Source organism: Lithobates pipiens, unplaced genomic scaffold, assembly GCF_037356315.1.
Source record: "Lithobates pipiens isolate NorthernLeopardFrog02 unplaced genomic scaffold, aLitPip1_a1.2 Scaffold_30, whole genome shotgun sequence".
NCBI classification, from domain to species: Eukaryota; Metazoa; Chordata; class Amphibia; order Anura; family Ranidae; genus Lithobates; species Lithobates pipiens.
Window position 1 is genome coordinate 85,379,213 of NW_027507791.1, and position 25,907 is coordinate 85,405,119.

At 42.4% G+C, this 25,907-nt stretch overlaps 1 protein-coding gene across 3 annotated transcripts in view; it reads right to left on the reverse strand.

Annotated features, from left to right (window-relative positions):
• Positions 1–25,907, reverse strand: part of SPTBN5 (spectrin beta, non-erythrocytic 5) — a 404,631-nt gene that overhangs the window by 34,776 nt on the left and 343,948 nt on the right. For all 3 annotated transcript variants that reach the window (XM_077464540.1, XM_077464541.1, XM_077464539.1), the window contains exons 53-58: positions 9,909–10,121; positions 9,487–9,686; positions 7,948–8,152; positions 5,365–5,559; positions 3,720–3,875; positions 354–571 (exon numbers count right to left, since the gene is read on the reverse strand). In XM_077464540.1, the coding sequence (XP_077320666.1) occupies positions 354–571; positions 3,720–3,875; positions 5,365–5,559; positions 7,948–8,152; positions 9,487–9,686; positions 9,909–10,121 (1,187 nt within the window). The remainder of the gene's footprint in view (positions 1–353; positions 572–3,719; positions 3,876–5,364; positions 5,560–7,947; positions 8,153–9,486; positions 9,687–9,908; positions 10,122–25,907) is intronic.

Genomic DNA, 25,907 nt, shown 5'->3' on the forward strand with positions numbered 1-25,907 from the left:
GTTGGGCGAACAGTCCCCGCGTGTGTACGCGGCCTTACAGTTTCTCTTTCCAGCCTCTTAACACCAGACACATTGTCATGCATTTTCAAACACAGAAAATGGATTTACTTTGGAAATCCAATGTTTTCAATGCAGTCTGTGCAAGTAAAAAAAAAAAGTTTAGGCTTTAGATACTTTTAGAGGGAGCCTTTCTAGAAATACCATGGTGACTACCATTGCTCTGCAATCATTCTTCCCCATCTATATAGACATAATATATTTTGGAAGCAAACTGCAGATTGTCTTTTTGATGTATCCATTTAGGAACCAGTAGAACATGTACAGACTCTGTATGACCCCCAAAGAACACTTACATCAGCTTCCCGCAGTCACTGAAATACCGCTGTACTTGTTCTGCTTGGTTTAGCCTCTCTCTCCTTTCCTGAGATTTCTGAACCAGATTCTCCCAAGACTTTGTCACTTCTTCCAGTCTCTTTGAAACATTCTTTTGAACTGGTGGATGAATCTGACTGACATGCTGCCCAAGATTGGTAACTTGCTCCACTTCCTTTTTAATGGCTTGCAGATCTCTCTGTAATATACAGCACAGTTAGATATGTGTAAAACATCATGTGGCATATCATTTGGTGAGTAATGAAGTCACAACATCGCATGCCAAGACAAATTGCACATATTAGGATTAAAGTGATCTTGCATACACCTTGATAAAGGTGTTTAAAAAAAAAAAAAAAACGGATTTTCAAGTCTAGATATCAGTTCATCAAAGGTAAAATAATTATCACATATGGTTTACAAAAAATCCATACTAATACACCTATTTTAAAACCTGGAAAGGATGTATCTTGTTAACAGTTACAGAGAAAAAAATGACCTGATACAACCCTCTTGTTTGATCCTGGCTACAACTGCACTCTAAGCCCTTGTACACGCGGTCGGACATTCCGATGGACAATGTCCGATAGGACCGTGTTGTCGGATAATCCAACAGTGTGTGGGCTCCAACGGACTGTTGGAGTATCCGACGGACCAAGTTTTCCAGCTGGACTATAAAATTTTCCGACAACATGATCCGATTGGACTTTATCCGATCGTGTGTAGAGAATTCCGATCGGACAAAGTGCCACGCATGCTCAGATCAAATTCCTAGACCAAAGCTATTGGCTACTAGCCTGAACGTAGTCCAGTCCTAATGAAATAAGTCATCACGTTAAGTACAATCGGATTTTCTGACAACTTTGTCCGACTGTGTGTATGCAACAGTTTCGGACAAAATCCGTCGGACAAAATCCGATGGATTTGGTTGTCGGAATGTCCGACCGTGTATACAAGGGCTAACAGTTTTCGTTAGATGTTTTTCTATAAAATATATCTTGTCACATAACTTGTTTGTGCTCTCTTAAAGTCACAATCCAGCTAAAATATTTTTTTCATTTTGGATAGGGTGGGGAAGGTTAAAGAGCCTCTCTCAGGTAGGTATCGCTTCCTGCACCCCTACAGAGGAGATTTCCATGCACTCATTGTGGGGACAGAAAGTAAAAGGTTACAGCTTCTGACAATGTTCTTATTGGTGTTCATGCCTCCCTGTCCCAGCAGTCCCGGATATAGCCTGTCTGATGTGGGGGTGCAGAAAAAAATGTACAGGGGGTCAGCAAGGCAGAGGATAGAGTCAGCAGTTTGTAGGGTAATGTACGGGGGCTATTGGTTTTATGGGCAGTGCACAGGGGGCAACGGGGCAAAAGATGAAAGGTCAGCAGGGGATTGTACAATAATTGGTAGGGCAGTGTACAAGGGTCAGTAGGGCAGAGGACAAGGGGCAGCAAGACAGTGTACAGGGGGTAACAGATGAAAGGTCATCAGGACCGGGATCAGCAGAGCCAATGATATGGGTCAGCAAGGTGGAGGACAAGGGTCACCGCTGGAGAGGCTGAAGACAGGGGTCTTCCCTAGCAGAGCAGAGAAAAGGGGTCACACTGGCTGGGCAGAGGACAGGAGTCACCGCTGGCAGGGCAGAGGACAGGGGTCACCTCTGGCGAGGCAGAGGACAGGGATCACCTCTGAAGAGGCAGAAGACAGGGATCACTACTGGCAGGGCACTAGGTAGAGCTCTTTTTCCATCCCAGGACAGCACGCAGCTCTGCTTTCCACACATAGCTAAAATCACAGTCTCTTATACACAGCCACATTCTGTACAGTGTGTGACTGACTGCCTGCTATGTTGTTGTTCCAATCTGTAAAACTCAAAAGTCGGAACAGCGGCTCAGCTGCAGTAGCCAGCTACACACTGTGTGTAAAAGAATGTGATCTTAGATATGTGTAGTGTGGGGAGGAGTAGCTGCATGAGCTGGATTGGTTAAGTAGCTCAGCAGCCAGGCACAGCATCCAGGTGGTGGTCAGGGGGCTTTGGGGGTGGAACTGAAATCTGGGGGGCGCAGTCCACCCAAGCACCCCCTAGATCCAGCCACGTTTCCCAGTGCCAAATGCACCTCCAATTTCATGTGGACACCAAAGAAAATGATAAACTTGGCAGACATTTTATGTTTTCACCAGTCTATTTAACTTGAAAAAAATTTGGTTGAAGCAAGCCGCCCTGTCTCTATACTAGATTAAAATTGGGCCCTAATGATAAAAGAAGGCTGTACATACTCACCTTTCCTGCTGCCTCTGCTGCCAAATGCTACTATGATCTTGAGAAAATTTCATGTGAAGTCTGCAGGGAAAGCTCAACACCTCCAGGTGTGTAGATCTTCTAGATCTCCTGACAACTCTCACTGGTTCCTCCAGCTAATTTCCTTGCCAATACTATATCCTGTAATGTGTGGAGGTCAGCAGGATCAATCAGTGAGAGCTGTGGCAGAGCGAGGAGACTGACACTCCAATAAGTGTTGGATTTTCCTTTGGACATAAACAATTTCTTCAAGATTGCAGTGGTGTTCGGGGCCACAGGCAGCAGAAAAGGCGGGCATGTACACTTTTACAAGTATGCCTTGATTTAAGAAAAAAAGTATAGTAACTGGCCATTTTTTTTAATTTACAGGAAGTACATTAAGTCCATTATTGCTACTCCTCCACTTAAGGATTATAACTTCAAATTACATAAAACACTGTGTATGTATAAAAAAGAAACTGCTACTGTCTAAATAATGAAAGTTTAAATCTGTTTTTCCTTAAAACTTATTTGAAACCATGCCTGCTCTAGCATTTACTGATGAAAACTGTCACTTAACTTACCACCTTGTGTAACACAATGGAAAACCATGTGGCTGTTCACTTTAATGGCTACAGGGCTTAATGCCAGCATAGACTAAAGCTGGCCATACAGAAGAATTTAGTTAAAAAACTTTAATTTCAGGACCATTCATTTGATTTTTAAATCATTAGTGAGATCAAATTGACGGTTGTTTTCAAACATTAATTTGAAAGTGCCAAATGGAATTTTTTTTCAAACAAATTTCTAATGCTAAATTTGATTTTCGTTTGGGAAACTACATTGATTTCAAAATCAAATATTAAAGCAAACACAACTTTGAAGTACTTTTGAACAACATTTGCCAAGCTGGCCCAAATGAACTATTTCATTTACTAATTGATGTAGCCACTGTCAGTGCTGTATGAACTGTATGTAGCATCAGCTGCATACAGTATACAGCGCTGTGTTTTGGCAGTGGGATGGGAACTTCCTATCTGCCGCCAGAACAAAATTGAGTAGATCTTTCACTCACCTCAATTCCCCCATGCTGACTGAGCAGGGTCTGTACTCCAGGCAAGTCAAAGCCATAATCATCTGTATTCACAGCGACCTCCTTCTCCTGCATCCAGCATATCAATTCATCAACATCGTGATCAAACTGATGCACCTGGTGAGCTTTTGCCAATGTCTAAACACAAAGGGAAAAATGTACATCACTGGCTTATATAGATCATAAAAAAATACACTTAATGGACAAAAGTTTGTGGACACCTTACCACTAGAGATTGTCCAAATACCTCCCTTTTGGTTCTCAGCAGAATTCCCAAACAGGGAATATGCCCATTTTAATGGCTTATATGCAAGTAATTGGCCATAAAAGGGGTATGGGGGTCTGGGTACTGCCTTGTGGGACATGTATCAATGCAAAAAAAGTTTTTTAAAACAATTGCTTTTTTCAGCAATTGCAGTGATTTTACTGATGCTTAAAGTGCAATAATAAAAATGAAAAATTCCTATAAATATAGTGCCTGGGGGGTCCCCTTAGCTTAGTCTTTTGTGGGGGTCTGCAGGCAGGTGGCTTATCAGAATCTGGATCACCCAGATCCTGCCCCCCCGGTATGAATGAGTATGGGGTACATAGTACCTCAACCCATTCACTAAAAAAGTGTCAAAAAGTAATAAAAACAGACAGTTTGACAATTCCTTTATTAAAAAAATGAAAAAAACAGTGTCCCCCAGTGTAAATCCGTAATTAATCATGCCGTCTGCCGCACCCAGAAAAAAAAACGCTCTGCACTCATTGACGGCCGACCTTCAAATGCCTTCTCCGCTGTTTGACAGTTCTTATATAGGTAAGGGCAGGGTCACCTGGCGACATCACCTGCTGGTACTGCCGCCTTATAACGTCACCAACGCAGCATGCACCAGACTGGTTATTTTTTTTACACTAATGTGGATTCTTCGAGGACCCAGACTTTGCATTTTCAGGACCCAGATTGTCTGGGTCCTGAAGAAGTCACATTAGTGGCAAAACATTGACCGCACAGACTACAACAGACCACATTACTGTTTGAACTGTATCGTTCCAACTGTATACATTGATTTGGGATCTTGTATGTCTTATGTAAAGCTTTCCCCTCGGTGAGGTACTTGGGCTTTGTTATTTTTTAAATTTGTACAATAAAATTTGATAATTTTCCGTATTATGTCTCATCTCTGTGATCGTTATAGTCCGTCATTGCAGGATATGGGGGTTTTTACCCCAATATTTGCCTGATATTCTTCTCTGTATTCTTTCGGATGAGGCCCTAGTCCATTTTTGCCTACTCTTTTTATTTTTATTATTTTATTTTTTACAATTTATTTTTTATTTTTTTTCTACAATTTTTGTTAGTGGGTTTTGGTGAAATATCAGGGTCTAAATAGGTGGAATCTGCACCACACAGGGTGATTAGGGTGTGCCCAGGCACACCCTGTGCGCACGCCTATGTTCTGGGCACAGGGACACTACAGTATATCCTAATTGTACAAAGGGTTTTCTATATAGGTATGTTTTGTTATTCAGCAATCTACAAAAATGATTGTTGTGTTTTCTGTTACTTTAAAAATAATATAGATTGTATACAACAAGAATGGAAATCTAGCTACAGGAAATAGATGGGAGAAAGAAATGTTACCTTAGCTCTATTCTGTATGGCACGGCACAGGGCATCCCAGGCTCTGTTCACCTCCTCTGCCTTCTTCTTGATCTCTTCTGCTTGATTGTGTGACTCTTTCAGCAGTCCTGATGTCAGTTCATTCAGTGACTGAACTTTACCCTTCCCCAGGGTCTCTACTTCCTTAACAAAGTTCTCAAATCCCTTTTCCAGGGCCTGAAGGAAGGAAATCAAATCAGTTTAGCAACTCACTAGGCATCTCAATGACAGACAAAAGTGACACAAGCATTGTGGTCCCTGTACAGCTCTTTTGGTGAGGCCACCTCCATATTGATTCCCCTATAACCCTATTCTCTTATGTATTCACTGGATAAAAATTCATAACAAATCTCTATAATTTGTAATTTTCTTCAGTCAATTTTGAGTTCCAGACATTCCTATACCGCCACCCACATTCCTAATCTTATCAGCAGCAAACACTCACTGCAAGCATGGAGCGGCAGCACCACACTGATGAGGCCATAACTCTGCCCTTTCCTCCTGTCCCAGCATGTACCTTGTTTGCACACATTAACTACAGAAGAGCCTCACTGGCTGGAAGCAACACCCAGACTTTTACCCTTCTGATTTTTGTCATACTTAGAAATACGGGAAGCTGATATCAAGACAAATTCAGATACTGTATGTGTAAGTATTGTTAGAACCCCTGTTGGGTTTTTATCGCTATCCAGTGCTCATTGGAGAGATTTATTCTTACTTCCCATCCTTGTAACAAGAATTTCACCAGACAGGAAGTGAGGGTAAATCTTCAACAGCAACATAGACGGACTTAAAAACATGACCTTTTTTTAGTAGAGTAGGGGGAGGCTTTACTCTTTTTTAAAACAGGATGTTTCTTTAGTAAAGAATACAAATTCCACAAAAAGCAAGAGTGAAGAAAACCATTTCAAGAATATGCATCTCACATCTGCTACACTTACATCGTATAGAGCAGGTTTTACATTCATCCAGTATAGTCATATATTACTTGGCATACAGCATTAGGTATAGGCAATTATACGAACCAAATCAGAGAAGCCTATTTTCAACAACATTCAAGTAGTCACATACCAGAAGTGTCAAGCCACTTACCCCAAATCTTTTCAAATTTATGTTGAAAAATGTAACGTTCTGATCTTAACATGTTGTTAATGGGGTTCAGTTGACTTCAGGGCTCAAGTCCTGTGGGAACACATGGGAACAGAGTTCCTGTACTTTTTCCACAACAGGAACTCAGTTCCCATGAGCAGCCATGTCCTGCAGGACTTTGAAGTATGCAAGCTGTGTGGCAGGTGCTACACCAGCAGCCGCCGACACAGCTTGCAAAAGTAAGTGCCGCACACCTGACCATCAGCCATTGCCAGTAGGGGGCTCCATGACAGCTTCTGCTTCCATCTACCTGTCAATCACAGCTAGCTGACGGGTAGATCAGGTCTAGGTCTAGCTGACGGGTAGATCAGCTATTCTGCTCATAGGACATGCAGGGGGAGAGGTGAGCTGAGGGAGGAACATCAGTTTGGGGTGGTAAGCTGAGCACAATATCTGGCAAAGTTTAATGCCAGGAGGGAAGTTTATGTGGAAATATGTGAAGGGTTGGAATAGCAGCGAGTGTGTGTTGGAGCCCTGCAGAGTTTTTCAGCCCCCCAAGCTAACATACATCTCCTAAGCAGGAACACATCACTATCTGCCCAAGCATTCTGTCCAGATAATGTCCAGTAAATTCATGACCTTTTTGGTTAACCCTGTGTTATCCAAACTCTGTTCAATGAAAAGTGTAAACTCACCACATAAATACTCTATATACAAAATAAGATTCCCCAATAAAGATCAGACCACGATGTTCACATTTGCATGGAAGCACAATTGAATGAATGCTGATTATTCAGAGAATTACCATATTTATGTTTATTGAGGATTGTTTTTTATATGTACTAATGCTGCGCACACACGACCGGACTTTTTGACAGCAAAGGTCTGACGGAACGAGTCCGTCGGACAATTCGATCGTGTGTGGGCTCCATCGGACCTTTGCTTGCCAAAAATCCGGCGGACTTTAGAAATTGTTTAAAATTTTTCCATCGGATACTCCGCCAGACCGAGAAATCCGTTCGTGTGTATGCTAGTCCGACGGACAATAACCGACACTAGGGCAGCTATTGGCTACTGGCTATGAACTTCCTTATTCTAGTCCGGTCGTACGTCATCATGTTCGAATCCGTCGGACTTTGGTGTGATTGTGTGTGGCCAAGTCCTTTCAACTCCGCTGAAAGTCCGTCGGACCTATTCCCGCGAAAAGTCCGGTCATTTCTACGCGGCATAGCAGTTAAGCTTCATACACAAAATACGAAAATTGGATGAAAAATACCACTTTTGAAGCGTTCGTGCGTATGAGCGTATCATTTTTTTTTTTTGGTGGGGGAGTGGATCTTGGGTGGGAGTTCCCACACTTTTTTCCCCAGGACTTGACCCCTGGTTGACTTCCAGTGTTGCAATGTTAACATCTTAGCTTGGAACAAGGATCCCCCATTATAGTAACATGCATATTACCTTGGGCAAGATGATTACCTTAACGCCTTCTAGATCTTGACCAAACTCATCAGACTCTGCAATAGTCTTCCTGCTGTCCAGCCAGGCCTCTATGAGTCCTGCTTCCTTCAAATACTGGAAGAGCTGATATTGTTCCTGCAGCTGACCCCTGCGCTGTTCTGCCTTCTCCAGCAGGGAGCGATATTCCTCTAGGAGTGATTGGAGCTTTGCGATCACTGTGGCGCTACAACAGACACTGGCATAAGTATCATCTCAATTCTTGATTCTTTGAAAAAGCCATGTATTAAAGTTTTACTCCAAAAGTTGTAAAAAGCAATATCTTTGCAATCTAGGGCTTTCTCTCATTTTTAACATATATTTAAATATACAGTAAAGTTAAAATCTATTTATGTGTTTTAATATAATATAACTCAGTCTTTGGTATACTATTTACTAAACCTTGTCCACATGTCCCTTCTGAATCAGACCAATCTTCCCTGTACTACAAGAGGGCTCATTTGAGTATCCATTATCTGGCTGCAGTAAGGCTGGGTTCACACAATGTGCATCTGTCGGGCACAGCAGGGGTTCCGCTGCATCCCCGTTCACTTTATTAATTGTAGGTCCCAATTGGGTCAGAATTTTTGACTGAGGCTGGGTTCACACTATCGTGAATTGGAATGCGAGTTTCCCTGCATCCAATTTGCATGACAGGATACTGTGACCAGCTGTCATTGGAGACAGTTCACACATTTCCGGGGGCGACCATGGAGTGCGCAGCTGAAGAGTCTGTGCGCCTTTGGCTCTGTTTAAGGTTCTGAATTTAGCCCAAAATTCTGACCTAATTTGGACCTGAAACAGTAAACGGGGACACACCGAATTCCCTGATGTTCCCCCGCGGCCGTGCATAGTGTGAACCCAGCCTGAATTTGGACCTGAAACAGGGCCAACGTTGCACAGGACTCTTCTGCTGTGTGCTCCATGGCCACCCCGGAGATGTGTGAACTGGCTCCATTGAGAGTCCGTCAAAGTCTGATGTCATGTGAATTGGACGCAGGAAAACCGCATCCAATTCACAATAGTATAAACCCAGCCTAAAAGTTACATATTGCAGAATTGTAAATCCATTTTATGCTAAAAAAAAAGGCATATGGAAAAGACTTTCATCAAGATCAAAACATTTCTTGATTTGCTTTTGTTATTGGTTAAGTGACAGGTTTTGATTCCACTCTTTAGAATGTCTAGCATGGTGAGCATGTTTCTGAGGACATTATTACCTCCTCCTGAAAGGTAACTCATGTAATTTCTTATCAAATGAATAGAATTTCTTACACAGGGAGAACGTGCATGCTGGGGTGACAACACCACCAATGTATGGGTGGGTGGGAGTTGTCACCTTAAAAAAGGAAGTGCCCCGGATAAGCACCATAAACAAATGGTTTTAGTTGTACAGTTGTCCAAGAGGTTTAAAGAAATAACTTGCATGGCTCTGCCTACTATCCTAAATTGAGAAATAGCCCCCTTATTTGGGGATTCGTAAAGGTAATGAGAAATACAGCAGTAGTATATAATACTTACCTTTCTGGGTTGTCGCTGTCAGTTTGTAAGTTTCTGCCCGTGTCTCTTAATTTCTCAATTCTAGAAGAGAAACCTTCCAGGTCACGGATGGTGGTGTCTAATTTACGAAGTAGGGCTTGTGTGGATTCCTCGTTCTTCCCACTGTCAGGGGATTTAATGATAAAGCCTCGCTCCGCCATCCATGCTTCGGCTTCCAAAAGCTGAGTGGAGCACACGTGGTCAGAAGACATAAGTGAAATCTCAGATATAGTTTATAGACAGAAATGTATCAGTGCAATAGATAAAGTAAACCACAAATAATAATCATCATAGTGTCTAACTCGAACATTCCTTTGGGAGCTTTTTAAAAATGCGTATAAGTACCAGGTGACAAGGCATGTATATGTAGATGTATATAAGACACAGGTATTTGTCAATGTTACCTCTGTAAGAAATTGCTGGGCTTCGCAGGCTTGTGTCAGTCTTGTTCTCCTACGTTCAGCTTCAGCTTTCAATGTTTCTACAGCCACTTCCAGCTGATGTAGCCGTTCATCAATCTCTTTGCTGGCAAAATGGTTGCCTCTCACTAGCTTGCGCCCAGTGCCCATCACAGCTTTGGTCAAAGCCTCACGGCTGCTGATCTCATTTTCTAAATTCTGACAACAGGGAGGTGGAAAGTTTTTACAAACAGATACACGTTTGAACATTTGTCATTTTGCTATATTTAAAGTGCTACTAAACCCACAACAGTAAAATCTGTGTTACTGTGTATATGCAGTAAAGGATGCTTGTTATACTCGATGTGGGGTTAATCCTTGCATTGTGTATAAAGGCTGTGTGATCCTGTCTTCTCTGATCCTCTTCTTCTTTAACCACTTCAGACCAATAAACAGCCTAAGGACCAGAGGTCTTTTTACAATTTCGCACTGCACTGCTTTAACTGGTAATTGCGCGGACATGCAATGTTGTACCCAAACGAAATTTGCGTCCTTTTCTTCCCACAAATAGAGCTTTCTTTTGATGGTATTTGATTGCCTCTGCGATTTTTATTTTTTTGCGATATAAATGGAAAAAGACTGAAAATTTTGAGAAAAAATTATATTTTCGACTTTTTGTTATAAGAAAAATCGAATAAACTCAATTTTAGTCAAACATTTAGGGCAAAATTTATTCAGCCACATGTCTTTAGTAAAAAAAATGTCAATAAGCGTATATTTATTGGTTTGCGCAAAAGTTATAGCGTCTACAAACTAGAGTACATTTTCTGGAATTTACACAGCTTTTAATTTACAACTGCCTATCTCATTTCTTGAGGTGCTAAAATGGCAGGGCAGTACAAACCCCCCCCCCCCAAATGACCCCATTTTGGAAAGTAGACACCCCAAGGAAGTTGTGGAGAGGCATGTTGAGCCCATTGAATATTTTTTTTTTGTCCCAAGTGATTGAATAATGACACAAAAAAAAAAAAGTTTACAAAAAGTTGTCACTAAATGATATATTGCTCACACATGCCATAGTTATATGTGGAATTGCACCCCAAAATATATTCTCCTGCTTCTCCTGAGTACGGTGATACCACATATGTGGGACTTTTTGGGAGTCTAGCTGCGTACGGCACCCCGAAATCCAATCACTGCCTTCAGGATTTCTAAGGGTGCAAATTTTTGATTTCACTCCTCACTACCTATCACAGTTTCGAAGGCCATAAAATGCCAAAATAACACAAAACCCCCCAAATGACCCCATTTTGGAAAGTAGACACCCCAAGCTATTTACTGAGAGGCATGTTGAGTCCATGAAATATTTTATATTTTGCCACAAGTTGCAGGAATTTTACAATTTTTTTTTTTTTTGCACAAAGTTGTCACTAAATGATATATTGCTCACACATGCTATGGGCATAAGTCAAATTACACCCCAAAATAAATTCTGCTGCTTCTCCCAAGTACGGGGATACCACATGTGGGGGACTTTTTGGGAGCCTAGCCACGTACGGGACCCCGAAAACCAAGCACTGCCTTCCGGATTTAAATATAAAATGCTACCAAAAAAACTGTTAGCGATCGCAGGGATCAGGCCTGACTCTGCGATCGCTGCAGTTATGTGTTTAGTGTTTTGTAAGTGACAGTGATAAATCGATACTGCACTTGGGTGGGCTGGGCAGAGGGGCAAAACGCAGGTGCTAGCAGGTATCTGGGCTGATCCCGCTAACAATGCGTTTTTTTGGAACCCTAAACTGCTGGGGATGCTAGTATAGATCTGATCAGATCAGATATTGATCTGTTCAGATTCTATACCACTACGGGAGGTTTATGCTTTGCGTGTGGGTGCTAGCGGTACTGGCACTAACCTAGCGCTGCCTGGGGTGGCGCAGACCCTGACCCTAAAACCTAATTGATATCACCCGCCGGGTGATCAGGGGGTTAAACCTTTATTGGGTAATAAATGGTGGGTGCCCTGATGCTATAAAAAGCAAACTAACCAGAGTCACCCGTAACACTTATACGGTGATCACTGGTGAAAGGGTTAACTAGGGGCAATCAGGGGGCTCAAATTTTTATTAGGTAGGACAGCGTCATGACGTAGGGGGCGTGGCCTCGGAGCTCGATCCTCCGCGTCCTCCCTGCTCTCCCTCGCCTCCCCTCCGCCTCCCGCCGTAAGGAGCGCGGCGTGCTGCTCGGATGCACGAGCCCCACGGACCGGCCAGCTAACTCGGACGCCGGAGGGGGTACTGTATCGACGGAGAAGCTGAGCGAATCGGACAGCTGACTCAGGCGCCGGGGACATATCGGGATGAAGTGCGATATCGCCGCTCTCCGCCTGCCACACACCCGGTGCATGCTGGCTGATTGATCCACATCCCCGCAGACCCTCGTTTTCCTGCTCGTACTTCCCAAGCAGCGCAGAGATTAAAGACAGGAGCCTCTGGAAGAACAATGCTGACGGCGGAACGCCGGGACAGACTATGCATGACTGAACCAGAGAGGTGGTAAGCCTGACAGCCTGTGAGGGCTCAACACAGCTATACAGCATATCTGCTTGTTGTTACCTGTGAGGGGAGTGTGGTGGCAGTGACAGGGGGAGGATGACCTGGGACTGGAGAGTGTCCCAGGAAATGTAAGGACCCGATAGTAACCCCCCATAGGTATACCGGAAGAGGGGTACCTGTATCCTATACGGAAATTATATTGAAGAACTATTTAAGAGCTAAGGTGTTACTGTATTGCTGAAGTCCCTGTATTGCTGGAGTTCCACCACTGCATATGTGTTTGTGAGCCTTCTTAAAGTAAACAGCGGAAAAAAAAAAAAAAAGGGAACTGTCCCATAGACTAATGTGGGAGAAACAACCAAATTACCTACAGTGAACATCGTTTTATGCTTGCCCTGAGATGAAATAATAGAGGGTTGAAGGAGAACAATGGTGACTGATATTGCCTGATGTGAATCTGCTTAATTGGTGGACTGGTAACATTGGAGATTATGACGTGGTATCCTGAAAGTAAAATCTCCTACGGTGTTTAGTAAAAATGTGTTAAATGGACTTTTTTGCCGGAGCAGGTGGACGGAAGAAGCTAATTTATGTACTTTATCCGGACTTATGCTTGATATTATTCTGGGTTATATGGTGCCTTAGTAATTAATGTAGTGTGAAGCAAGGTGGGGACAGACTAAAGACGTAGATAGTGGGCTGGGATATGAAATAAATCCCTGGGGGCTTTAGAGAAAACGTAGGGGGTAAGGGTGCTGGAGGGCCTATTAATCAGCTGAATATACTAGTGCCGTTTTGTTGGCTGTGGGGAGTTCCCCCCGCCTTTGTGCATCATGAAGGGGAAATCGAGTAAAACGAAATCGATTACCCCAGTTTCAAGCCCGGTAGGGATCCAAAGGTATATGGCGGCAAATTCCACTATAAGAGAAGAGGAGATTGGGAGCCCTAGGGTGGAGAAACCTGTGCGGGTGGGATCTAGCAGGCAGAGGGGGGGGGTGAAAGCAGAATAGAGAGGAGTATCCCCGCAAAGCTATCTGTGACCCAGAAGAACGGAGTGGCCACACAGGGGGATGGGGGAAGACAGGAGGAGGTGCAGGAGGAGGGGGGGGCGAGATGTGGAGAAAGGAGGGATACCCCCGGGAGGTTATGGACGGCCGTCACCCTTAGAACAAACCTCACACCTAAAAGAGATGCTCGGGGAGATGTTTGCAAAAATGGAAACCTCCCTCAAGGTAGAAATTGCCACAATAAGGGTAGATATCGGGCAAGTACTGGGGAGAGTAGAGGAGATAGAAAATAGAGTAGAGACCCACGAGCAGAAAATAGAAGAAATACTAGAGCAGCTCACAGCACTACGGAAGGGAAATAGGGCATTAACCACTTAAGGACCGCCGTATTGCCATTATACGTCATCACAATGGCACAGGCAGGCACAAGCACGTACATGTACGTGCCTGCCTTCCAGCGGGTGGGGGGTCCAATCGGACCCCCTCCCGCTGGATACGGCGGTCCGTTTCCCTCCGAGAGCGATCCGTGATGAGGGGATGGCCGTTGGTTTCTGGCCACCCCCTCTCGATCGCTCCTGGCCAATGACGAACTTCCTCCCACTGTGTATTGTTTACACAGGAAGGAGGAAGTGATGTCATTCTCCTCGGGGCGGTCTTTTTGACCGGACTACGAGGAGAAGACTAAAAGTAAGTGCACCAAAACACTACACTGACACATAGGTACACAAACCCCCCCCGCCCCCCCCCCCCCCCCCAGTCACAGTGTCACTGATTGCATTGATCATTTCTTTACTGATCAATGCATTCAGTGTCAGTTGTAAAAGTTAAAACTGTCAGGGCAGTTAGTGTTAGGTCCAGGGTAGCCCAATATCACCCCACAATAAAGATTTAACCCCCTGATTGCCCCTAGAGTTAACCCTTTCACCCCCTTTTGCCAGTGTCACTAAGCGATAATTTTTCTGATCGCTGCATCAGTGTCGCTAGTGTCGCTAGGTAGCTAGTTATTTTATTAGGTTCACCGCCAGGTTTTTATATCGCTAGGTACCCCGATATACTACCCAATAATGGTTTTAACATCCTGATTGCCCCTAGTTAACCCTTTCACCCCCTTTTGCCACTGTCACTAAGCGATCATTTTTCTGATCGCTGCATCAGTGTCGCTACTGTCGCTAGGTAGCTAGTTATTTTTTTAGGTTCACCGCCAGGTTTTTATAGCGCTAGGTACCCCGATATACTACCCAATAATGGTTTTAACATCCTGATTGCCCCTAGTTAACCCTTTCACCCCCTTTTGCCACTGTCACTAAGCGATCATTTTTCTGATCGCTGCATTAGTGTCGCTACTGTCGCTAGGTAGCTAGTTATTTTTTTAGGTTCACCGCCAGGTTTTTATATCGCTAGGTACCCCGATATACTACCCAATAATGGTTTTAACATCCTGATTGCCCCTAGTTAACCCTTTCACCCCCTTTTGCCAGTGTCACTAAGCAAACATTTTTCTGATCGCTGCATCAGTGTCGCTACTGTCGCTAGGTAGCTAGTTATTTTTTTAGGTTCACCGCCAGGTTTTTATAGCGCTAGGTACCCCGATATACTACCCAATAATGGTTTTAACATCCTGATTGCCCCTAGTTAACCCTTTCACCCCCTTTTGCCAGTGTCACTAAGCGATCATTTTTCTGATCGCTGCATCAGTGTCGCTACTGTCGCTAGATAGCTAGTTATTTTTTTAGGTTCACCGCCAGGTTTTTATAGCGCTAGGTACCCCGATATACTACCCAATAATGGTTTTAACCCCCTGATTGCCCCTAGTTAACCCTTTCACCAGCGATCACAGTATAAGTGTCACTGGTGACGCTGGTTAGCCAGTTAGTTATTTAGGTTCCCCGTCAGGTTTTTATATAGCGCCAGGGACCCCCATATACTACCTAATAAAAATTTGAACCCCCTGATTGCCCCTAGTTAACCCTTTCACCACTGATCACCGTATAAGTGTTACGGGTGACTCTGGTTAGTTTGCTTTTTATAGCATCAGGGCACCCACCATTTGTTACCCAATAAAGGTTTAATCCCCTGATCACCCGGCGGGTGATATCAATTAGGTTTTAGGGTTTTTTTTATTTTTTGTCATTATTCAATCCCTTGGGACAAAAAAAAAATATTCAATGGTCTCAACATGGCCCTCAGCAAATAGCTTGGGGTGTCTACTTTCCAAAATGGGGTCATTTGGGGGGGTTTTGTGCCATCTTGGCATTTTATGGCCTTCGAAACTGTGATAGGTAGTGATAGGTAGTGAGGTGTAAAATAAAAAATGTATGCCCTTAGAAATCCTGAAGGCGGTGCTTGGATTTCGGGGTCCCGTACGTGGCTAGGCTCCCAAAAAGTCCCCCACATGTGGTATCCCCGTACTCAGGAGAAGCAGCAGAATGTATTTTGGGGTGTCATTTCACATATGCCCATAGCATGTGTCAGCAATATATCATTTAGTGACAACTTTGTGCAAAAAAAAAAAAGTTTGTAATATTCCCGCAACTTGTGGCAAAATATAAAATATTCCATGGACTCCACATGCCTCTCAGTAAATAGCTTGGGGTGTCTTCTTTCCAAAATGGGGTAATTTTGGGGGGTTTTGTGCTATTTTGGCATTTTATGGCCTTCGAAACTGTGATAGGTAGTGAGGAGTTAAATCAAAAATTTGCACCCTTAGAAATCCTGAAGGTGGTGATTGGTTTTCGGGGTGCTGTGCGCGACTAGACTCCCAAAAAGTCCCACACATGTGGTATCCCCATACTCGGGAGAAGTAGCGGAATATATTTTGGGGTGCAATTCCACATATAACCATGGCATGTGTGAGCAATATATCATTTAGTGACAACTTTTTGTAAAATTTTTTTTTTTTTTTTTTTTTGTCATTATTCAATCCCTTAGGACAAAAAAAATAAATATTCAATGGGCTCAACATACCCATCAGCAATTTCCTTGGGGTGTCTACTTTCCAAAATGGGGTCATTTGGGGGGGTTTGTACTGCCCTGCCATTTTAGCACCTCAAGAAATGAGATAGGCAGTCATAAATTAAAAGCTGTGTAAATTCCAGAAAATGTACTCTAGTTTGTAGACGCTATAACTTTTGCGCAAACCAAAAAATATATGCTTATTGACATTTTTTTTACTAAAGACATGTGGCTGAATAAATTTTGCCCTCAATGTATGACTAAAATTTAGTTTATTCGATTTTTCTTATAACAAAAAGAAGAAAATATCTTTTTTTTTCAAAATTTTCGCTCTTTTTCCATTTATATCGCAAAAAAAAAAAATCGCAGAGGCAATCAAATACCATCAAAAGAAAGCTCTATTTGTGGGAAGAAAAGGACGCAAATTTCGTTTGGGTGCAATATTGCATGACCGCGCAATTACCAGTTAAAGCAGCGCAGTGCGAAATTGGAAAAAGACCTCTGGTCCTTAGGGTGTTTATTGGTCCGGGGCTGAAGTGGTTAATGCATAAGTTAGAAGGCCAGGAAAATCGCAGTAGGAAAAAGAACTTACGGATAAAAGGTCTTCCTGAGTCTCATAATAACCTAACACTTAAAGAAGTAGCTCAACAAATATTCAATCCACTGTTAGATAGGGAAATCTCAGAACCACTAAGAATAGATAGAATACATAGGATAACACGATCCTCAGGAATGAGGTCAGAATCCCCGCGAGATGTAATAGTGAGGTTTCACTATGTTGAGGAAAAGATTCAGGTGATGGGAAAGATTAGAACTAATCCAGGGCTGTTTTACGGGGGCGCAGAACTGCAGATCTATTCGGACTTAGCAGTAGAGACCTTAAGGAGAAGGAGGCGGCTTAAACCGCTTACGGAAATGATGGTGGCAGCAAACATCCCATATCAATGGGTATTCCCGTCATGTTTAATTGGGAAGAAAGAGGGACGGTCTGCGGTCCTCCGTTTTCCAGAGGACTTACAAGATTTCTGTGAGCGGTTAGGTATAAATCCCCCTCCGCAGTTAGAATGGGAAAAGGATGAGGATGTAGGGGAGACAGGGAAAACCTTAAAAAATAGGGGGACTCAGGAGCCTTGGACCGTGCAGAGAAAAAGAGGGATTACTAGCGGTGTGCGGGCCTAGCGGGGGACGGAGGGGTTGGTGGGGGAGGAGAGGGAATGGGGAGGCGAGTGAGGCGGGGTCTCCTATGGTTGTGGGTTTGAGCGAGCCCTAGGGATACTATGGAGGTGGGACGACCAGGCTTGGAGGTCACCCAGAACCATAGAAATGACGGGAAAAGGGTTGTCTTACCCAATCTTTTGAGACGTTCCGTTATAAGACAGGGGGTGGGGGTGGGGGAGGGGGAGGATGTGGGGGGGAGGGGATTGCTTTTTGGGGCTCTCACTCGATCCTTCCATAGAGTCAGTAGGAGTAGATTTATCTGGGTACACTGGATGCGTCAAAAAGAGAGGAAATAAATCAATATTTGGAAACAAAACATGGAAGTAATGAATGTTGTTACTTACAATGTTAGGGGTCTAAATACAAAAAGGAAAAGATATAGGATTAATGATGAATTAAGATATATGGGAGCAAATATAGTATGCCTCCAGGAAACACATATAACACATATTTCAGGTATTAAGTTAAACACAGTGGACTTCCCGTTGTGGATATATGGGGATTCTCCTTCCCCTTATTCCAGAGGAGTGGCAATTGGCTTTGGTAAAGCAATGAGATTTGAATTAGAAAAGCGTCTGGTGGACCCAGAGGGGAGATATTTGTGTATAAAAGGGACTTTACTAAATATGAAATGTACAATTGTAAATGTATATGCTCCGAATAAGAATGCTGATAAATTTTTAAGGAAGGTGTTAAAAAAGATAGAAGATTTCAAGGAAGGGAATCTGATTTTAGCAGGAGACCTCAATTGGAACATGGATGCGAAGAAGGAGAACGCCAGGGAAGGAGGAAGTAGACCATTTAATGATAAACAGAGAAAGTTGCTAAAAGCTTTAGCGAGTTTTCAATTACAAGATGCTTGGCGGGGACTACATCCAAGGGACAAGGACTATACCTGCTTCTCCCCGGTACACGGCTCTTTCTCCAGAATCGATTACATTTTTCAAGAGTACCAGCTTTTATCAGCATTGAGGAAAGCTGAAATAAAATCAATAACGGTCTCAGACCATGCGCCAGTAAAAATTCAGTTAGAGATGAGGGGAGTGCGTGAGCCGGGGACAAGCTGGAGGCTTAATGAACTACTGTTACAAGATAAGGAATCAATAAATAAGATTGAACAGGAAATGGAACAATTTTTTAGATTGAATGATACCCCGGGAGTCTCCATCCCAATACTTTGGGAGTCACATAAAGTTGTAATGAGAGGTATATTAATTGGGATTGGAGCTGGGAAGAAGAAAGAGAGGGAAAGAAGGAAGCGGCTATTATATGAGGAAATACAGAGAGGGGAACAGAGTAGGAGGATGGAGGGAAGCCCGGAGAGTCAAGAGTTGATAAGGATGAAGAGTGAGTTGGAAGAGTGTTTGGAGCAAGAGAGGAAGGCTGTTTATCATATGCTAGATAAGGAAAGATATCTTTGGGGAAATAAATCAGGAAAATGGTTGGCCAGGAAGGTGAAGGAAAAAAAAATAGAACTTTTATCCCAAAGGTGAGAGATAAAAAGGGAGAAGTACAAATTATCCCGGAAAAGATAGTGGACACGTTTCATGCATATTATAGTGCCCTCTATAATATTGGACACAGGAGGGAGGGTGCGACCCGAGAGGAAATAGGCGATTATCTGAGGGGGTTAGACTTACATAAACTTACGCAAGAGGAAATGGCTTCATTAGAATCCCCAATTTCGATTGAAGAAGTGGAAAGAGCAATTAAAAATACAGCAGTGGGAGGATGTCCTGGCCCAGATGGGTTTCCGATCTTATATTACAAGAAATTTCAAAAACAACTTGCGCCAAAATTGTGTGAGTACTTCAATGAGGTGGGGGGGGGGGGGGGTAAGTTTAGAGACGAAACAATGTTGGCACATATAGCACTAATCCTGAAGGAGGCAAAAGATCCTATGGCAGTGGAAAGCTACAGGCCAATATCTCTTTTGAGATATTAAACTGTTTTCAAAAATTATTGCGGAGCGATTGAGGCCCTATGTGCCGGATTGGATTCAGAAAGACCAGATGGGCTTTGTTCAAGGGAGAGAAGGGAGAGATAATGTTTTGAAAACCATTATGTTAATGCAGGAAGCAATCAGACAGGGAGCCCCTGTACTCGTGTCGATCGATGCTGAAAAAGCATTCGACAGGGTCAGTTGGGGGTTCCTGTTTGAAGCACTAAGACATTATGGAATAGGTGAAAGGATGAGAAGATGGATAGAAGCACTGTATGACCATCCCAAAGCCAGAATAAGAATTAATGGATCCCTGTCCCGCCCCCTTGAGTTGTTCAATGGGACGCGTCAGGGTTGCCCCCTCTCCCCGCTTCTTTTTATAATGGTACTAGAACCCCTTCTGGTAGCCATTAGGAAAAATCAAGACATCCAGGGAATAAAGGTAATGGGCAAGGAGTATAAGACGGCAGGTTTTGCTGACGACCTCTTACTTTATATGGCTAACCCGAGGATTTCTATCCCGGGAGTTATGAAAGAACTTCTGAAATTCGGGAAGGTCTCGAATTTTAAAGTGAACATGTCGAAGTCTGAGATATTAAACTTGAATCTGTCGACAGCTGAACAGAATGCGTTGCAGGTGAAGCTGCCGTTCAGATGGTACCCGAAAGAATTAGGGTACCTTGGAATCAATTGGACAGCAAAAATGGGAGGTTTGTTTGAGGCTAACTATATCCCTCTTCTTAACAAAATTAAGCAGCAATTGAGCAAGATCCAATATAGAGCCCTTTCGTGGATGGGAAGAAAAAAAAGTAATAAAGATGTTTATCTTACCGATATTTACGTACACTTGCCAAATGATTCCTATTTTATTACCCCCAGCGTATCTAAATAAACTTAAAACTATGATCAGAAGATTTATATGGAGGGGTAAGGTAGCGAGGGTAGCATTTCATATCCTGACTAGACGTAAAGAGAGAGGGGGGTTGGCCCTACCCGATTTTAAAAAGTATTATGAGGCTATTATGATATCACGTGTTACGGATTGGATCTATAATGAAAAAGGCAAGGACTGGGCAGAACTAGAAATTAATTTAAGCACAAAGAATATAGGAGAATTAATATGGATACCAGCAAAAAATATAGAGTTAGCAGTAAATACAAGTACACTGACGAAAAACGCACTGCGGGTTTGGGACACAATAAATACACAAAGAGACACGGTTGGACACATAATTCACCATTAATTCCGTTGTTGGATAATATGTTTTTTAGACCAGGGCATGAGGAGTATATATACTTTAGTAGGTGGGCTAGGAAAAACAGTATTGGATTACACGAGGTTATGGTAGGTGATAGATTATGCACATATGAAGAAATTATTGGGAAATGGGGACATAAGCCTTTAGATAAATGGAGACACTCACAACTATTCTACTTTACCCAGTCCTTGCCACATCCACTGAGGGGAAAGGAAAAGCTGAGGCCTTTAGAAAAATTATTAGCGAACCGGCAAAGCCTTGAAAAAAGGATAGCAAAAATATATAAAATTCTGATAGAAGAAGCGGAATATAAATATCCTGAGTATCTGGGGAAATGGGAAAGAGAAATAGGCTTTCTAAGTAGTGATGTATCCAAAAACTGTCAATACCAGTCAACACTGCGCTATCTCCAAAAAACACCAACAAAGAAAAAAGCTGCTAACACGATCACAAGGATATAGAAACGTGAACAAATTGCAAATATTAAACTAAAGTGTAGCGCTATAAAAGAAAAGTGACCTTATTTATAACCACATAGTGATATGACAATATTATGTAAATGTCAGGATTATATAACATTCATAAATGATGCTTCTCAAAACACACCACACGTGCACAATTTGAATTTGTGAAAAAGTAAAAAATAGAAAATAGATAAAAAAAAAAAAAAAAAAGCATCAATTATTGCAAAACAGTCCAGAAAGAGATATACAAAAAAAGTCTCTGAGATCCAATCCACACGTGAAGGGAAAAGAACCGTCCACCTTCTTTCTATGAAGACAGCATGCAGACACCCCGTGGCATTTCCGTCACCAATTAGGATGTGAGCTTACCAGATTAAATGGATCCAAACGAATATATATTCGAAGGATCACTCAGGCTTTAAACACTCTTTAGGTAGAACTCTCCGACGTAAAGAACTCTCCAGGGAACTTTCAATCAAGTACTCAAATAGTGAAATAATCTTCCGCCATATGTTCCAACGCACATTGTAGAAATGTATCCAATGACTCAAGCGCTTATATCATATAAAAAAGCACAGCTGCAGTAGGAGTCCCGACGCGTTTCGTCCTCAAAAGACGTCATCTGGGGTACCACTCCACTGCAGACCACTTACTTATATACTAAACATACCAATCTGGGCGAAAATTCAATCTGCCTGTGTCACCGCATGTTACTTCCGGTTTAACATGGCTTCCGGCGTGCGTTCCACGCCTCATTACCATGTTATCTCGTAAGCATCCCCATAATTGTATGTCTAAACATATTCGCAATAAGACCTTCCCTAATCATTATCAGGGCTGGCTCCAAAATACCACAATGACCCAGGAAAACAGATATTAAAAACAGCGACGCTATGTACCAGACGTCACTTCCGGGTCAAGGCTAGAGATTAACTAATCGTCCAATCAAAGGAGCGACCCAAGACTTCACAAGCTTCACTTCCGGTCCGTGCTGGACTGCAACCAGACAAAAGCTGGAACGCACCGCACAGAGGAAGCTCTAATATGGAGGTACGTCAGGCACCGGAAGTGATGTAAATAGAAACGCCCCACTTCCGGTTACTAATGGAATGCAAATAGACGTGCGTCGGAGCGCACACCATACAGAGTATACACATAGCATTTCCGGGTCCCAAAGAACCAACAAAAGAAAAAGAAAAGAGAGGCGAAAAATTATATAAAATTTATACATCACTACCAATATATTAAAAATAGAGATAAATATATAAAAAAAATATATTACATGCCAGATTGTGTTTGGCAAAAAGATATTCACCGTATACTCCATAAAGGGTATAGGTATAGATATAGAAACTATAAAGAAATATATTAGGTATCAGATTATGCTCAGCAGAAAGGTATTCACCATAAACTAAGTAAAAGGAACCGAAACTCCCAAAAATTACCCAGGACAAATGTGTAAATGGTAATAAGCATATGTGCACACAAACACACAGTAATATAATGTATGTCATTAAGCACATAGAGACCAATGCGTTGACACAAAAGGCAGATAGAATTCTATCCCAGGAACCATATATTACATAAATAGCAACTATGCAGAAGAACTATACAAAAAAACCTATTCACATAAAGATAGTAGCCAAAAATACAGAAATTGTAAAAAACTACAAAAATATGAAACTAAAATACACACACACCAGGACCTTGCCATTCTTCTACCTACCCATCGTTAATGAACGCATTAATGTCCCATTCTATGTTTAGACCAAACGGGAAATGGGATCGGATCGTATATATCCAGTAGGTCTCTAACTTGGAAACACCCCGAGTCATGGCTCCACCCCTCCACGGGGGTGTGTATTTATCAATAGCCAAAAACTGTGTGCCTGTAGGATCGCTATTGTGACATTCCCTGTAATGTCTCGGAACAGTATGTTTAGAGATCCTACTCTTTATCAGGGATATATGCTCTCCTACTCTGACTGCAAATGTTCTCGTTGTCCTCCCCACATATTGTTTCCCACATGGACAAGTGATTAGATACACTACGTATCTGGTATTACAGGTACAAAATGACTTAATAGTATGTGTTCTATTGGTTGTTGTCGATGTGAACTCAGTTGTTTTATGTCTACCAGCAGTATTAAATTGGCACACAATACATTTCTTACAGGGAAAAAAGCCCGTTAGATTATGAAAGAATGATGGGCGCCTGGGTGGATTGATAACGTTAGGGGCAATACAATTCCGTAAAGAGGGTGCCCCCCTAAAGAGAACCTTAGCACGCTCAGGCAACTTAGAACCCAGAACCGGGTCACTCCTCAACACATCCCAATGCTTATTTATAATGGTCTTAATTTGTCTATGCTGTATCGAAAAAGATGTCAGCATAGACCATCTATAAGTATCATCAGATTCTCGATGTATTTTATCTGCAACTAGAGTTTCCCTATTGATATCGATAACTTTCTGTATTTCCCCATCCAAAGTTCTAGCATCATAGCCCTTATCCTCAAATTTTTGTTTGAGGATTTCTGCCTGTGTCTTAAACGTATCAAGGTCAGTGCAGTTCCTCCGCAGGCGTAAAAATTGGCCGCGTGGAACCGAACTCAACCATGATTTATGGTGACAGCTATCAAGGGAAATAAAACTGTTTCGATCTGTTGGCTTGAAATGCGTTTTGAACACAAATTTATTATCCACAATCCCTATCTCTAAATCCAAGAAATTAATCTTAGAGGAACTCATTTCAAAAGAAAGTAAAATACCCCTGTCATTACGGTTCAAATTCTCAAAAAATTCCACCAAAGACTCTGGTGAGCCATTCCACAGGAGTGATGGACAGAGAAATAAAATATTGAGACGTACGTATTCGGTAGCGATAGACTCACAAACAAGGGAGATGTCTTATAAACTCCTGACTAGGTGGTATATAACCCCACAGCAAGGAAATAAGATCAGTAAGGAAAACCCCTTTAAGTGTTGGAGAGGATGCTCGGCGGTGGGATCCTTTGCTCACTTATGGTGGAAGGGTCCTAAAATACAAGCATATTGGGGGAAAATAATAGAAGCAAGCTTTAGTATAACAGGTGAAAGGATTAGGAGCGATCCGTGGGTGTGTTTATTTCATAGTACAGAAGACAGAGAGTAAGAGTATGGACAGTCCTTGATCCCTTGTTTGTTGAACTCTGCTAAAGCCTTGATCCCACGGAGATGGAAAATTCAGGATCCCCCCACAATGAAGGAATGGGTAGAGAGACTGGAAAAGATAAGAAATATCAAAGCCAAGATCTCTAAATCAGAAAATGCAGAGGAGAGTTACCTGAATAAGTGGAGGCATTGGTTACAATTTAGAAAATCTGACAATTATCGGAAGTTACTTGAATGTTAGTAAATCCCAATAATGGAAGGACCGAGTGAGAGAGGGAGGGAGGGAGGGAGAGGGGGGAATAAAAGAGGATTTTCATTGGAGATAATGTTAAATGGATGGAATTTTGTAAAAATCGAGATTGTTGGATAAATTTGAAAAATAAAGAATTATAAAAAATAAAAAAAAGAATAGCCGCAGCAACCCCGCCCATATCCGCAAAGCCATTGTCTATAAATCGGGTGGAGCTCCGCTTTAAGCTAGTAGAACCATCTCTACCGGATTACAAAACAAAGATAAGATACCCTTCGAGAGATTATAATGGAATTTTTGTTTTGTTATAAATGTTTTGTTATATATGCAAGTCTCGGTAGACGTAAGAGCGACATGACGTCTCTAAACAAAATGTTATTTCTGTACGAAATGTTCAAGCTTTCTGTATATGCTCTTCTTTTCAATAAAATGTGTTAAAAAAAAAAATATAGCAGATTTTTATTAGGTAGTATATGGGGGTCCCTGGCGCTATATAAAAACCTGATGGGGAACCTAAATAACTAACTGGCTAACCAGCGTCACCAGTGACACTTATACTGTGATTGCTGGTGAAAGGGTTAACTAGGGGCAATCAGGGGGTTAAAACCATTATTGAGTAGTATATGGGGGTACCTAACGCTATAAAAACCTGGCAGTGAACCTAAAAAAATAACTAGCTACCTAGCGGCACTAGTGACACTAATGCAGCGATCAGAAAAATGATCGCTTAGTGACACTGGCAAAAGGGGGTGAAAGGGTTAACTAGGGGCAATCAGGGGGTTAAAACCATTATTGGGTAGTATATTGGGGTACCTAGCGCTATAAAAACCTGGCGGTGAACCTAAAAAAAAAACTAGCTACCTAGCAACACTAGCGACACTAATGCAGCGATCAGAAAAATGATCGCTTAGTGACACTGGCAAAAGGGGGTGAAAGGGTTAACTAGGGGCAATCAGGGGGTTAAAACCATTATTGGGTAGTATATCGGGCTACCTAGCGCTATAAAAACCTGGCGGTGAACCTAAAAAAAAAACTAGCTACCTAGCGACACTAGCGACACTAATGCAGCGATCAGAAAAATGATTTAATTTTTACAATAAATATGGATTTAGTCTAGGTTCACACCATAGCGATGCGGGAACGCCGCGAATCCACGGCGTTTTCCAGCATCGCATGCCTCCCGCCGGCAGTTCACACTGCCCTATGCG